The following is a 16,236-nucleotide window of genomic DNA, read 5'->3' on the forward strand; positions in this document are numbered from 1 at the left end:
CCAAGAGTTGTTCTGCTTCTCTGGTGAGGAATGGACGTATCCTTCTGATGTTGTAGAGGAAGAATCTACAGGAGCGTGCTGTCGCTGTGATGTTCACCACACAGGACTACACACTACTCCCTGCACCCTACACACTACACACTACACCCTACTCACTACACTCTACACCCTACTCACTACACCCTAGACACTACACCCTACTCACTACACCCTACTCACTACACCCTACTCACTACACCCTACACCCTACTCACTACACCCTAGACACTACACCCTACACCCTACTCACTACACCCTACTCACTACACCCTACTCACTACACCCTACTCCCTACTCACTACACCCTACACCCTACTCACTACTCCCTACACCCTACACACTACACCCTACTCACTACTCCCTACACCCTACACACTACACCCTAGACACTACACTCTAAACACTACACCCTACTCCCTACACCCTACTCCCTAGACACTACACCCTACTCCCTACACACTACACCCTACTCTAAGAGACAGAGAGGAAAGTAAGAAATAATCCCATTCCACAGTTGGTTTCCTGGCAAATAAATCATTGTTTGTTTGTTTAACATCGTGTTTGTATTCAACAGACAAGAAAGCAGTCAGAAACACATCATTTAAATAACTATGTTTATTGCTTCTATTATTGCCATTCTCTCCAGAAGACTCATCACAGCCTCCATTAAAATGCTGTTTGACCTGAAGATAAAACCAGGCTAACCAGAACCGTGAGGAGAAGGTAAAGGAAGGTGTCACATGACTCTTTACCTGCTCTGGAGAACACCATTCAGACACAGCAACAACTTCCTGCCTAAGCCCCGCCCACACACAATTACATGTTCCTGCGTTTGCACTACTCAGCTGTCACACACACACACACACACACACACACACACACAGGCTGTCACACACTCTGCCCTTAGACACTAAGCTGTGACCTGTCACACACACACACACACACAGGCTGTCACACACTCTGCCCTTACACACTAAGCTGTGACCTGTCACACACTCATACATTTTTACATTTGAAAGCGCTGGCTTTCCCATCGGAGACAAGAAACATCTGAGACGGATGCCACACTCTGTCTGTCTGACTGGGGGGTACCTGTCTGTCTGACTGGGGGGTACCTGTCTGTCTGACTGGGGGTACCTGTCTGTCTGACTGGGGGGTACCTGTCTGTCTCACTGCAAAGTTACCTGAACATTGAGATAGTAGATAGATAGATATACCACTCTGGGGTGACTTCACCGAGTCTTCGTAGCACAAAGAGCATTTTCAGCCCATTGGCTGTGGAGGCCCTGGTTGGTCAGGTGAGCTGAACTTGAATCTGGGTTGGTCATCAAGTGTCAAGTTAGTTCAACGCCTGTGTCAAATCTCTAAACATGGGTAAATGCCGTTACTTGGTGACATCTTGTGAAGTCAGAAGGTCCTCTGCTTTATGCCCATGGTCAGTAGGTCCTCTGCTTTATGCCCATGGTCAGAAGGTCCTCTGCTTTATGCCCATGGTCAGAAGGTCCTCTGCTTTATGCCCATGGTCAGAAGGTCCTCTGCTTTATGCCCATGGTCAGAAGGTCCTCTGCTTCATGCCCATGGTCAGTAGGTCCTCTGCTTCATGCCCATGGTCAGAAGCTCAGACCTCACATCTCTGGACACGACCAGAACCTTTACCAGACCAACGCTCTCTACATCTTCTACATCCTCTACATCCTCTACATCCTCTACATCCTCTACATCCTGACCAGCCCATAATAAGCCCAACCAGAAGGGCAGCTTGCATAATAACATACATGGTTGTAAAGTGCTGCTGTGCACAGACTATACAATTCATATTTACAGTTTTTAGTTTTGATATACATTTATAGTATATATGTATATATATATATATATACATACACACACACACACACGTCCATTTGGCAGAGGGAAGCGCTCGCTTATTTTTGGTCACAAACCAGGAAGTTTCCATAGGGAAACACTCATGACATCACACTCATGACATCACACTCATGACACACCGTACAGAAAGGAGGAAGGAGGCTTCAGTGACTCAGTCATGATGTCACTCACTAATGTCCAGAGATCCAGGCAGAGAGGGCTGAGGAGGAGGAGGATACCCGGCCAGGGGAGAGGGAGGCCAGGCTGGGAGAGGGAGGCCAGGCTGGGAGAGGGAGGCCAGGCTGGGAGAGGGAGGCCAGGCTGGGTGAGGGAGGCCAGGCTGGGAGAGGGAGGCCAGGCTGGGAGAGGGAGGCCAGGCTGGGAGAGGGAGGCCAGGCTGGGAGAGGGAGGCCAGGCTGGGTGAGGGAGGCCAGGCTGTGAGAGGAGCTCCACCCTGGCCCCCCCTGCTGGCAGAGTCAGTTAGTTGGCCACAGCCTCAGGTACGAGGGAGGAGAAGAAGGCTTTGAAGAACAGCCAGGCAGTCCAGACCAGAGACACCCTGTGCGGAGGCACCAGTACTGCCGCCAGGGGCTGCTGCAGGGGGGCTGCTGGACCCATGTCCGGTTCCCCCCCCCCTCCCCCCCCTGCTGGGGCCTGAAGGAAGAGGAACAGCCTGGTTTAAACACACTCTGACTGGCTAGTTAGCATGCTAGCATACTATACAAATTGAATGTATGTCATTATTATGACAGCGTGGTTCTTACCGGTGCTGGGTGTGGGATCCTGTCCTGGTCCTGCTGGTCCTGCTGGTTCTGCTGGTCCTCGGGTGCCGGGGGGCCGGGGTTGTTGGGACCTTGGACCAGGGGTCTACGTCTGAAGGGGAACACGCCTGCCGTGTGTCTGAGGAGGAAGAGGAGGTGGAGGATGAGGAAGAGGAGGAGGAGGAGGTGGAAGAGGAAGAGGAGGAGGAAGAGGAGGTGGAGGTGGAGGAGGAGGAAGTGGAGGTGGAGGTGGAGGAGGAGGAAGTGGAGGAGGAGGAGGTGGAAGAGGAAGAGGAGGAGGAGGTGGAGGAGGAGGATGAGGAAGAGGAAGAGGAGGAGGAGGAGGTGGAAGAGGAAGAGGAGGAGGAAGAGGAGGTGGAGGTGGAGGAGGAGGAAGAGGAGGAGGAAGTGGAGGAAGGTTGGAGGTGAATACAGCTCCATGACATCTGTCTGCAGCACAAAGTCACAGGAAGAAGACAAAGTTGTACTAAAGTTCTATTGTATGTGTATATATATATATATATATATATATATATATATATATATATATTCTATTGTAGATATATTATATTTATTTTAGGGTAACTCACAGGTACGTGCTGTTCCAGGTAGTGTATAGTGTGTAGTGTAGTGTGTAGTGTAGTGTGTAGGGTGTAGGGTATAGTGTAGTGTGTAGGGAGTAGTGTGTAATGTGTAGGGTGTAGGGTGTAGTGTGTAGGGTGTAGTGTGTAGTGTGTAGTGTGTAGTGTGTAGGGTGTAGTGTGTAGGGTGTAGTGTGTAGGGTGTAGGGTAACTCACAGGTACATGAGGAGCAGGCTGCTCATCACCAGGACGAAGCGACTCAGGCTGGAGTAGAAGTAGACGATGCTGAGGAACACACCCAATCGGGCGGCCGTATACCCCCAGTCCAGCCAATCACGATTCAGATCCTCCTCGTCCTCCATCACCGGCCCGCCCTGGGCATTCATACGCAGGTTCTGATTGGCTGCCCCCGCGTTGATGAAGGCGGGGTCTGCCTGTACGTTCTGGTTGGCCGGGAGGTTATCGAGAGGCGCCTGATTGGGCAGTGGGGCGGGGACAGCTGGAGGGGTGGGGCCATCGAGGGGCAAGGCCAGGGGGGAGGAGCCTGCTGCTGCCAGCGCTGCATGGCTATTGGTCAAACAGAAGACGAGAGGGTTTATAAAACGATGACATCAACAGAAGCAGCAGGTGCAGTCAGATAACCATGACATCACCGCAGGGTGGGAGGGGCTCTGGTCACTAACATTATGTTATGTCAGAGTGTGACAGTAGTATAGTAGTAGTAGTAGTAGTAGTAGTAGTAGTAGTAGTATAGTAGTAGTAGTAGTATAGTAGTAGTAGTAGTAGTAGTAGTAGTAGTAGTATAGTAGTAGTAGTAGTAGTAGTAGTATAGTAGTAGTAGTAGTAGTATAGTAGTAGTAGTAGTATAGTAGTAGTAGTAGTAGTAGTAGTAGTAGTAGTAGAAGTAGTATAGTAGTAATAGTAGTAGTAGTAGTAGTGGTAGTAGTATAGTAGTAGTATAGTAGTAGTGTATAGTTGTAATACTAGCAGTAGTAGTAGAGTAGTAGAGTAAAGCAGTATTGTAGTAGTAGTAGTAATAATAGTTGTAGTAGTAGTAATAGTAGTAGTAATAGTTGTAGCAGTAGGAGTAGTAGTAGTGTATAGTTGTAATGTAGTAGTAGTATTGTAGTAGTAGTAGTAGTAGTGTATAGTTGTAATGTAGTAGTAGTATAGTAGTAGTAGTAGTCGTGTATAGTTGTAATACTAGCAGTAGTAGTACAGCAGTAGTAGTAGTATAGTAGTAGAGTAAAGTAGTAGTGTATCGTAGTATTGTAGTAGTAGTAGCAGTATTGTAGTAGTAGGAGTAGTATAGTAATAGTAGTAGTATAGTAGTATAATACAGTATCATATAGTAGTGGTAATAGTACTCACTACTGCATGTTATAGTTATAGTAGTAGTATAGTATCATTTGGTAGTGGTAATAGTATAGTAGTATATATATATATATATATATATATATATATATATATATATATATATATATAATAGTAGTAGTAATAGTGGTAATAGTGGTGGTAATAGTAGTAGTAATAGTGGTACTAATAGTAGTAATAGTGGTAATAGTGGTGGTAATAGTGGGAGTAATAGTGGTGGTAATAGTGGTGGTAATAGTGGGAGTAACAGTGGCAGTAATAGTGGTAATAGTGGTAGTAATAGTAATAGTGGTAATAGTGGTAGTAATAGTGGCAGTAATAGTGGTGGTAATAGTGATAGTAATAGTGGTGGTAATAGTGGTAATAATAGCGGTAGTAATAGTAATAGTGGTAATAATAGTGGTAATACTCACTACTGCATGTAGTACTGCCGTGCGTAGACCTGCTGGAGCCACAGCAGCTGCTGGGGGCTGTAGAGAGAGTAGGTGGGGAAGGTGGGCGGGGCCATCGCTGCTGCACCGGGCCTACACACACACACACACACACACACACACACACACACACACACACACACACACACACACACACACACACACACACACACACACACACACACACACACACACACACACACACACACACACACACACACACACAGTCAGTCAGTCAGTCAGTCAGTCAGTCAGTCAGTCAGTCAGTCAGTCAGTCAGTCAGTCAGTCAGTCAGTCAGTCAGTCAGTCAGTCAATCTCTGGATTACCTTGTCCTGCAGTCAGACACGACATCAACAACAACCACAACCACATCAACAACATAAACATCAACAACAACAAATACAGTCAGTCATGACAGTTTGGTCAGCAGTGGTGTACTCACGTTGTGATACCAGGCCATGCAGGGGCGGCGGAGGGGGAGGGGGAGGGGGAGGGGGAGGGGGTTGGGTGTCTGCGTTGTCTCATCTCTGGTTCAGCGTGCTGTGGGTCCTGGGAGGGGGAGGGCTGCTGTAGCTCCGCCTCTCTGACCTGGAGCGAACATCAAACACACAAGCGAGGCGCTGCTCTCAGGAGGATTCCATGGGGATCTTTTGGGGAATGTCTGTTTGAAGGTATTGGATGTGGGCCGGTAGCAGCAGGTCCAGTTAGCTACACGACTCTCTCACACCCACAGAGGCATGTGAAACTTCCAGAGCCGTCTTTAGGTGGGGGGGGGGGGGGGGGGGGCAGAAGCACAGCTGGGTTCCCCAGAGGACGCTAACCAGGAAGTAGCCAAGCGGTGCACCTGACTGGCTGCTGCTAACCACTGAGGCTGGGCTGAGGCTGGGCTAAGATTAGGCTAAGACTCGGCTGAGTCTGAGGCTAAGACTGGGCTAAGACTGGGCTAAGACTGAGACTGAGGCTGGGCTAAGACTGGGCTAAGACTGGGCTGAGACTGGGCTGAGACTGAGGCTGGGCTAAGACTGGGCTGAGACTGGGCTGAGACTGAGGCTGGGCTAAGACTGGGCTAAGACTGGGCTAAGACTGGGCTGAGACTGGGCTGAGACTGAGGCTGGGCTGAGACTGAGGCTGGGCTAAGACTGGGCTAAGACTGGGCTGAGACTGAGGCTGGGCTGAGACTGAGGCTGGGCTAAGACTGAGGCTGAGACTGAGGCTGGGCTAAGACTGGGCTGAGACTGGGCTGAGACTGAGGCTGGGCTGAGACTGAGGCTGGGCTAAGACTGAGGCTGAGACTGAGGCTGGGCTGAGACTGAGGCTGAGGCTGGGACTGAGACTGAGGCTGGGACTGAGGATGTCTCTCTGGAGGACTATCTGGGGGCGGAGTCGTCTGGGGAACAACTGAGAGGTTTCCAGCTGCCGCAGGGTGCCAGTCAGGTGACCTGGCCTTAGCCAACCTGAGCACCCAGCTGGGACTGCTCTCTGATTGGCTGTGCTGATTACAGCTGCTGGTTAATATTCTTGTCAAGTGAGATGCTTAGGATGGCGTGACCATGACATCACCCACTGAAGTTGAGATTTAACTCCTTCAGTGCTGAGGCTGAATAAAGTCGCCACATTCTCAACATTCCAGAGCGCCACGGGTGACGACATTCTCCAGAAATACATCAATGATGATGCTTCATTTTGAATTCTTTGGCAGTTAGTGAGTTGAGCCTGTTAGGGAGGGGTTAAGGTTAGGGAGGGGTTAAGGTTAGGGTAGGGGTAAGGGTTAAGGTTAGGGTAGGGGTTAAGGTAAGGGTAGGGGTTAAGGTTAGGGTAAGGGTTAAGGTTAGGGTAGGGGTTAGGGTAAGGGTTAAGGTAAGGGTAGGGGTTAAGGTTAGGGTAAGGGTTAAGGTTAGGGTAGGGGTTATGGTTAGGGTAGGGGTTAGGGTGTGGGTTAAGTTTAGGGTAGGGGTTAAGGTTAGGGTAAGGGTTAAGGTTAGGGTAGGGGTTATGGTTAGGGTAGGGGTTAGGGTGTGGGTTAAGTTTAGAGTAGGGGTTAAGGTTAGGGTAGGGGTTAAGGTTAGGTTAGGGGTTAGGGTAAGGGTTAAGGTTAGGGTAGGGGTTAAGGTTAGGGTAGGGGTTAAGGTTAGGGTAGGGGTTAAGGTTAGGGTAGGGGTTAGGGTAAGGGTTAAGGTTAGGGTACAGGTTAAGGTTAGGGTAAGGGTTAAGGTTAGGGTACAGGTTAAGGTTAGGGTAGGGGTTAAGGTTAGGGTAGGGGTTAAGTTTAGGGTAGGGGTTAGGGTAAGGGTTAAGGTTAGGGTAGGGGTTAGGGTAAGGGTTAAGGTTAGGGTACAGGTTAAGGTTAGGGTAAGGGTTAAGGTTAGGGTAGGGGTTCAGGTTTAGGGCATGGTCATCATCACCACCACATCCATCATCACCATCATCATCAGTGTCACATGACAGGGTTACCTTGGGTCGAGCTCCCAGGGGTCCTCTGACTGCACACACCAGGTGCACTGTGGGAGTCGTGTCCGTCTGAGTGGGCCAGAAAAATGCCTGATTAGAAATCTGATGAATGGACTCTAATGACATTCAAACACAAGTTCTGTCACTGATGTATCTGTGATCCAATTGGTCACTGATGTCTCTGTGATCCGATTGGTCACTGATGTCTCTGTGGTCTGATCTCTTTACATGATGAAACCACAGGCAGACAAGCTGAGGACAGAACAGGAATCGTGAGCTGAGTGATTCAGTCAAAGGGCCAGAATAACCAGGCTCTGGGTCCAGAACCATGATTCTGATGAGGTCCTGTTGGTTCTGGGGAGGCCCAGGTCCGTTTGCTGCCTGTGTTCCTTTCATAACAGTCATAGGAGCTTCTATTATTTGATTTTATTTAACTCAACCGTTATTTTAGCAGGGAGTCCCATTGAGACCAAGGTCTATTTTACACTTTACAACCATACATAATATGGAATATTCACACAGGCAAACACAGACAGACAGACATATAGACAGACAGACAGACAGACAGACATATAGACAGACAGACAGACATATAGACAGACAGACAGACAGACATATAGACAGACAGACATATAGACAGACAGACATATAGACAGACAGACAGACAGACATATAGACAGACAGACATATAGACAGACAGACAGACAGACATATAGACAGACAGACATATAGACAGACAGACAGACAGACATATAGACAGACAGACATATAGACAGACAGACATATAGACAGACAGACATATAGACAGACAGACAGACAGACATATAGACAGACAGACAGACATATAGACAGACAGACAGACATATAGACAGACAGACAGACAGACAGACCTTTCTGAATATGTCTCTGATGTGTAGGTGGTCTGGCAGCAGCTTGCCAGAGTAGATGAGTCTCTGATCACTTTCAGTCTGGAGGACAAAGAGGACAAACCTGTTACTAAACAGACAGACAGACAGACAGACAGACAGACAGACAGACAGACAGACAGACAGACAGACAGACAGACACACACACACACACACACACACACACACACACACACACACACACACACACACACACACACACACACACACACACACACACCCTAAGCGCAGCAAGCCTAGATCAAATACACAAATGACTGTAACTGTCTTGGGAAATACTGTAAATATTTGTTGTCTCCACAGAAAACCTCTGTGCAGTAGGATGTGGCTGGCTAGCCTGCTAACCCAGCTAGGAACAAGACTGGAACAGCTCACCGGGTTATTGGGGAAGACCCTCGACAAGTGGGTCTTCAGATCCCTGACGGTCCAGCCCAGGTCGACCCCCTCCACCACCTGATCTCCGCGGAGCTGGTTCGGGGTCTTCACGACCAGCCTGATCAGCCTCGGTTCAGAGCCGCTACTGTTCTCCATGGTCCTTTTCCTGACCTCTCCCGACGCTTATCAGCGCAATGGAATGTCTTCGCTTGGAAAATAACAACGAATGAAAGACTTATGGATCTGAAATAGGTCAGATATCAAATGCAAACTGGTCTCACGGAAACTTTCCAGTAGAGATAAGAAGTCCGTTCGTGGCGTGAAACCCGGAAGGAACCTTGTTGTGAAAACAGACTGTGGCTGGATGTGATTGGTTAACCCACCCCTGTGGCTGGATGTGATTGGTTAACCCACCCCTGTGGCTGGATGTGATTGGCTAACCCACCCCTGTGGCTGGATGTGATTGGCTAACCCACTGGCCATGTGATCAGACGTGGAGGCCCACGGATCGTCCTCTACTGCGCATGTGCTGCAGGATGACTCTCCCGACATTTCAAGTTTCGTCTGTTTGTCTCAACATCACCAACAACAACAACACTAGAATGGAATACAGATAATAAGCTAATAAAAACGATTATACAGCAGTTTTACAACAACAAGTCATAAAAACAATAATAATAATAATAATAATAATGTAGATGTTTCATCATCAGTATCAGTCACCCAGGCAACGCCTTGTTCAACAATCCTGTCGGTTTCAGCTCGATATTCCATCCCTCGTTTACTAAAACATGTATGTCACATGAAGTCAGAAATAGAGAGAGAAACTTTAACATCCAATAGAAATTCCTTCAGTGCCGAGGGTGAATAAAGTTTCCCAGATTGTCAACATTCCAGAGCGCCAAGGGTGACTTTATTCACCAGAAATACATCAATTATGATGGTTCATGTTGCAGCCAATCAGAGTGTTGTTGCTAGGTGAACACCACATAGAACACCTGGCCCTCTAGGTGGGGAGTGTTCCTGAACTCTTCAGCAGTTGGTGAGTTAATTGTTGATTATATGGGTTGATTATTCAATGCATAGGATTCTGAAACGTGTATGTCACATGAAGTCAGAAATAGCAAAATATAGAAATATAAAAATCTAGAAATATAAAAGCTTGGGACTTCCCAGAGCGGTACATTCCTGAGGGAACTAGGCTAAAACACGTCCACATGGCCGCCACCATTCAGAACAGCATTCACTGCTGTCACAAAGAAACATACCAGAAAACACTGTTCCAATGAAATGCAGCAATAATTCATGAGAGGCCATGAGTTGTGACTGATCATGGCTGAGGTGAAACAGCCAGGTGAAACAGCCAGGTGAAACAGCCATGATTAACATGTCAGAACTCATGGCCTCTCATGTGTTGTTGCTTAAATAACAGGTTGCTTAACTCCTTCAGTGCCGAGGGTGAATACAGTTTCCCACATTCTCAACATTCCAGAGCGCCAAGGGTGACGACATTCACCAGAAATGCATCAATGATGATGGTTCATTTTGTAGCCAATCAGAGTGTTGTTGCTAGGTGAACACCACATAGAACACCTGGCCCTCTAGGTGGGGAGTGTTCCTGAACTCTTTGGCAGTTGGTGAGTTAAATAGAGGGTTTTTGAGGCAGGAGACATTCAGTCTGGTTTCAACATTGCTTGGAAACTGAACATTTGACCACCAGTGTTGACATGAGAAGGTGTGTTGGTGTCCACTCCTCTGTGTTGGTGTCCACTCCTCTGTGTTGGTGTCTGGTCCTCTGTGTTGGTGTCCACTCCTCTGTGTTGGTGTCCACTCCTCTGTGTGTTGGTGTCCACTCCTCTGTGTTGGTGTCTGGTCCTCTGTGTTGGTGTCTGGTCCTCTGTGTTGGTGTCTGGTCCTCTGTGTTGGTGTCTGGTCCTCTGTGTTGGTGTCCACTCCTCTGTGTTGGTGTCTGGTCCTCTGTGTTGGTGTCTGGTCCTCTGTGTTGGTGTCTGGTCCTCTGTGTTGGTGTCTGGTCCTCTGTGTTGGTGTCTGGTCCTCTGTGTTGGTGTCTGGTCCTCTGTGTTGGTGTCTGGTGTTTGTTGTTTAGCAGGATATACAAAGAGGGACAGAGATGCATCTGTTTGGTTCAGCATTCCTCTCTTGTTACAGGACACACAGACTTAAACCTGAACCTCCATTAGTTTACAACAGTAAACAGTCAACAGTCTTCTCCTGTATGTTTCTTTGTGACTATGAGTATTATTAATTAGTCTGTCACACAGGGGAGAGCTATGTTATGTTGTATTTCTTGGAGTCAGATATAACTTAGTTCTAACTAAGTTAGTGTTGCTAGCTGTATGTGAGGAGGTTTTGTGGAACTGTACAGCTCTATCTCTCTGCTGTACCTGTTTTCACCAGGAGTCAGTGTAGGGTGATGTCAGAGACCTTTATAGAGAGCTTATAGCAGGTGTCACTGGCAGAAGAAGGTGATTATAACATGTTTATAACAGTAGACAGTAGAAGGTGATTATAACATGTTTATAACAGTAGACAGTAGGTGTTTATAACATGTTTATAACAGTAGAAGGTGATTATAACATGTTTATAACAGTAGAAGGTGTTTATAACAGTAGAAGGTGTTTATAACATGTTTATAACAGTAGAAGGTGATTATAACAGGTTATAACATGTTTATAACAGTAGAAGGTGTTTATAACATGTTTATAACAGTAGAAGGTGATTATAACAGGTTATAACATGTTTATAACAGGAAGTAATAACAGGTCACTGGCAGTAGAAGGTGAGGACGTTCTCCTGGTTTCCCCTCACTAGCAGGACCGGAGGTCGGAGGTCACGGGACAGTGTGTCCAGCCAGGCCATGTAGAGGGCACTGGAACACATACCTCTCCTTCCTACAGGCATGGTCCTGTCACACAGACACACACACACACACACACGCACGCACACACACACACGCACACACACACACACACACACACACACACACACACACACACACACACACACACACACACACACACACACACACACACACACACACACACACACATACACTGAGGTCAGCTGTTCATTGTGTATTCACAGAGAATCCAGCACGCTGTCCTCCTTCAAACCCTCCTCTAAACCCTCCTCTAAACCCTCCTCTAAACCCTCCTCTAAACCCTCCTCTCCTCTAAACCCTCCTCTAAACCCTCCTCTAAACCCTCCTCTAAACCCTCCTCCTCTAAACCCTCCTCTCCTCTAAACCCTCCTCTAAACCCTCCTCTAAACCCTCCTCCTCTAAACCCTCCTCTAAACCCTCCTCTAAACCCTCCTCTAAACCCTCCTCCTCTAAACCCTCCTCCTCTAAACCCTCTAAACCCTCCTCTAAACCCTCCTCTCCTCTAAACCCTCCTCCTGTAAACCCTCCTCTAAACCCTCCTCCTCTAAACCCTCCTCCTCTAAACCCTCTAAACCCTCCTCTAAACCCTCCTCTAAACCCTCCTCCTGTAAACCTTCTAAACCCTCTAAACCCTCCTCTAAACCCTCCTCCTCTAAACCTTCCTCCTCTAAACCCTCCTCCTCTAAACCCTCTAAACCCTCTAAACCCTCCTCTAAACCCTCCTCTAAACCCTCTAAACCCTCTAAACCCTCCTCTAAACCCTCTAAACCCTCTAAACCCTCTAAACCCTCCTCTAAACCCTCCTCCTCTAAACCCTCCTCTAAACCCTCCTCTAAACCCTCCTCTAAACCCTCTAAACCCTCCTCTAAACCCTCTAAACCCTCCTCTAAACCCTCTAAACCCTCCTCTAAACCCTCCTCTAAACCCTCTAAACCCTCCTCTAAACCCTCTAAACCCTCCTCTAAACCCTCCTCTAAACCATCCTCCTCTAAACCCTCTAAACCCTCTAAACCCTCCTCTAAACCCTCTAAACCCTCCTCTAAACCCTCCTCTAAACCCTCTAAACCCTCCTCCTCTAAACCCTCCTCTAAACCCTCTAAACCCTCCTCTAAACCCTCTAAACCCTCCTCTAAACCCTCTAAACCCTCTAAACCCTCCTCTAAACCCTCCTCTAAACCCTCTAAACCCTCCTCTAAACCCTCCTCTAAACCCTCCTCTAAACCCTCCTCTAAACCCTCCTCCTCTAAACCCTCCTCTAAACCCTCCTCTAAACCCTCCTCCTCTAAACCCTCTAAACCCTCCTCCTCTAAACCCTCCTGTAAACCCTCCTCCTCTAAACCCTCCTCCTCTAAACCCTCCTCCTCTAAACCCTCCTCCTCTAAACCCTCCTCTAAACCCTCCTCCTCTAAACCCTCCTCTAAACCCTCCTCCTCTAAACCCTCCTCTAAACCCTCCTCTAAACCCTCCTCCTCTAAACCCTCCTCTAAACCCTCCTCTCCTCTAAACCCTCCTCTAAACCCTCCTCTAAACCCTCCTCCTCTAAACCCTCCTCCTCTAAACCCTCCTCTAAACCCTCCTCTAAACCCTCCTCCTCTAAACCCTCTAAACCCTCCTCTAAACCCTCCTCTCCTCTAAACCCTCCTCCTGTAAACCCTCCTCTAAACCCTCCTCTCCTCTAAACCCTCCTCCTGTAAACCCTCCTCTAAACCCTCCTCCTCTAAACCCTCCTCCTCTAAACCCTCCTCTAAACCCTCTAAACCCTCCTCTAAACCCTCCTCTAAACCCTCCTCCTGTAAACCTTCTAAACCCTCTAAACCCTCCTCTAAACCCTCCTCCTCTAAACCTTCCTCCTCTAAACCCTCCTCCTCTAAACCCTCTAAACCCTCTAAACCCTCCTCCTCTAAACCCTCCTCTAAACCCTCTAAACCCTCTAAACCCTCCTCTAAACCCTCTAAACCCTCTAAACCCTCCTCTAAACCCTCCTCTAAACCCTCCTCTAAACCCTCTAAACCCTCCTCTAAACCCTCTAAACCCTCTAAACCCTCTAAACCCTCCTCTAAACCCTCCTCTAAACCATCCTCCTCTAAACCCTCTAAACCCTCCTCTAAACCCTCTAAACCCTCCTCTAAACCCTCCTCTAAACCCTCCTCCTCTAAACCCTCCTCTAAACCCTCTAAACCCTCCTCTAAACCCTCTAAACCCTCCTCTAAACCCTCCTCCTCTAAACCCTCCTCTAAACCCTCTAAACCCTCCTCTAAACCCTCCTCTAAACCCTCTAAACCATCCTCCTCTAAACCCTCCTCTAAACCCTCTAAACCCTCCTCTAAACCCTCTAAACCCTCCTCTAAACCCTCCTCCTCTAAACCCTCTAAACCCTCTAAACCCTCCTCCTCTAAACCCTCTAAACCCTCCTCTAAACCCTCCTCTAAACCCTCCTCCTCTAAACCCTCCTCTAAACCCTCTAAACCCTCTAAACCCTCCTCTAAACCCTCCTCTAAACCCTCCTCTAAACCCTCCTCCTCTAAACCCTCCTCTAAACCCTCCTCCTCTAAACCCTCTAAACCCTCCTCCTCTAAACCCTCCTGTAAACCCTCCTCTAAACCCTCCTCCTCTAAACCCTCCTCCTCTAAACCCTCCTCTAAACCCTCCTCCTCTAAACCCTCCTCTAAACCCTCCTCCTCTAAACCCTCCTCTAAACCCTCTAAACCGTCTTTCTAAACTTGACTTTAATCTTTAACTGTTTGTATTGTTGTTTTTACTGACTGTTCTTTTGTTTGACTTTTTATCTATCTCTCTACATGGAATGTCGTGTCTTTGATTACTGAGAAAAGCGCTTTACAATATGAATGTATTATTATTATTATTATTATTATTATTATTATTATTATTATTATAACTATAATGATAATAATAATAATAATTATATTGTTTATTCTTCACTCAATAATTGGAATGAAAACGTGGTACGTACACAACAATCATGGCCGCCTCCCTGGAGTTCACCTGAAGAACCTCATTGAGACGGATCTGACGAAGAGACTGGAGCAAACACACACACACACACACGCACACACACACACACACACACGCACAAGCACACACACACACACACACGCAAAAGCACACACACACACACACAAACGCACAAGCACACACGCACACACACACGCACGCACGCACAAGCACACACGCATAAAGAACAGCGATACCTTCCAAATCTAATACTGTGCATTGCAGGTCAGAGGAGGAGAGGAGGAGAGGAGAGGAGAGGAGAGGAGGAGGGGGGGAGAGGAGAGGAGGAGGGGGGGGGAGAGGAGAGGAGGAGGGGAGGGGAGAGGGGGAGAGGAGGAGAGGAGGAGGGGGGGGGAGAGGAGAGGAGAGGAGATGGGGAGGGTAGGAGGGGAGGGGGGGAGAGGAGGAGAGGAGGAGGAGAGGGGAGGAGCGGAGGAAGGGGGGGGGAGAGGAGAGGAGGAGGGGAGGGGAGGAGGGAGAGGAGGAGAGGAGAGGGGAGGAGGAGAGGGGAGGAGCGGAGGAGGGGGGGGGGAGAGGAGAGGAGATGGGGAGGGGAGGAGGGAGAGGAGGAGAGGGGAGGGGAGGAGGGAGAGGAGGAGAGGAGAGGGGAGGAGGAGAGGGTTGTCACCTTGGCCTTGTTTCTCTCCATCTCCTCCTCAGACACCCTCCAGGAAGTGGCCTGGCTCGGTTCCCCACCACCACCCTGCTTCTGGGGGCTCTGTTCTTGTTCCTGTTCCTGTTCCTGCCTGTAGGGAGCCAGCAAGTCCTCGAACCTCCGCACACTGGCAGACAGACAGACAGACAGACAGACAGACAGGCAGGCAGGCAGACAGACAGACAGACAGACAGACAGGCAGACAGACAGACAGACAGGCAGACAGGCAGACAGGCAGACAGACAGGCAGGCAGGCAGGCAGACAGACAGACAGGCAGGCAGGCAGACAGACAGACAGACAGACAGACAGACAGACAGGCAGACAGACAGGCAGGCAGGCAGACAGACAGACAGGCAGGCAGGCAGGCAGGCAGGCAGGCAGGCAGACAGCCAGACAGACAGGCAGGTAGACAGACAGACAGACAGACAGGCAGGCAGGCAGACAGACAGACAGACAGACAGACAGACAGGCAGACAGAGAGACAGACAGGCAGGTACGTTACACACACTGGCAGATAGACAGACAGACAGACTAGAGTAGAGTACAGTAGAGTACAGTACACTAGAGTAGAGTACAATAGAGTACAGTAGAGTACAGTAGAGTAGAGTACAATAGAGTACAGTAGAGTACAGTAGAGTAGAGTACAATAGAGTACAGTAGAGTAGAGTACAATGGAGTAGAGTAGAGTAGAGTACAATAGAGTAGAGTAGAGTACAATAGAGTACAGTAGAGTACAGTACAGTGGAGTAGAGTAGAGTACAGTAGAGTAGAGTAGAGTACAATAGAGTAGAGTAGAGTACAGTAGAGTAGAGTACAATGGAGTAGAGTAGAGTACAGTAGAGTACAGTAGAGTACAGTAGAGTAGA

At 48.3% G+C, this 16,236-nt stretch overlaps 2 protein-coding genes across 2 annotated transcripts in view; both read right to left on the bottom strand.

Annotated features, from left to right (window-relative positions):
• Positions 1-537: 537 nt before the first annotated feature.
• On the bottom strand, positions 538-9,146 carry herpud1 (homocysteine-inducible, endoplasmic reticulum stress-inducible, ubiquitin-like domain member 1). Its single transcript, XM_083666702.1, has 8 exons — positions 8,801-9,146; positions 8,390-8,467; positions 7,503-7,568; positions 5,494-5,639; positions 5,033-5,143; positions 3,462-3,812; positions 2,667-2,802; positions 538-2,556 (listed from the first exon to the last, which is right to left on the bottom strand). Exons 1-8 carry the CDS (start codon positions 8,954-8,956, stop codon positions 2,383-2,385), a joined length of 1,218 nt encoding a protein of 405 aa, XP_083522828.1. The 5' UTR covers positions 8,957-9,146; the 3' UTR covers positions 538-2,382.
• Positions 9,147-11,584: 2,438 nt separating this feature from the next.
• slc12a3 (solute carrier family 12 member 3) overlaps positions 11,585-16,236 on the bottom strand; it is a gene marked incomplete at both ends in the record, with an annotated part of 24,773 nt that continues 20,121 nt past the window's right edge. Inside the window, 3 exons of the mRNA XM_083665637.1 lie at positions 11,585-11,726; positions 14,674-14,741; positions 15,343-15,496. Coding sequence (XP_083521763.1) covers positions 11,585-11,726; positions 14,674-14,741; positions 15,343-15,496 — 364 coding nt within the window. The remainder of the gene's footprint in view (positions 11,727-14,673; positions 14,742-15,342; positions 15,497-16,236) is intronic.

This window comes from Argentina silus, assembly GCF_951799395.1.
Source record: "Argentina silus genome assembly, chromosome: 3".
Classification (NCBI taxonomy): Eukaryota; Metazoa; Chordata; class Actinopteri; order Argentiniformes; family Argentinidae; genus Argentina; species Argentina silus.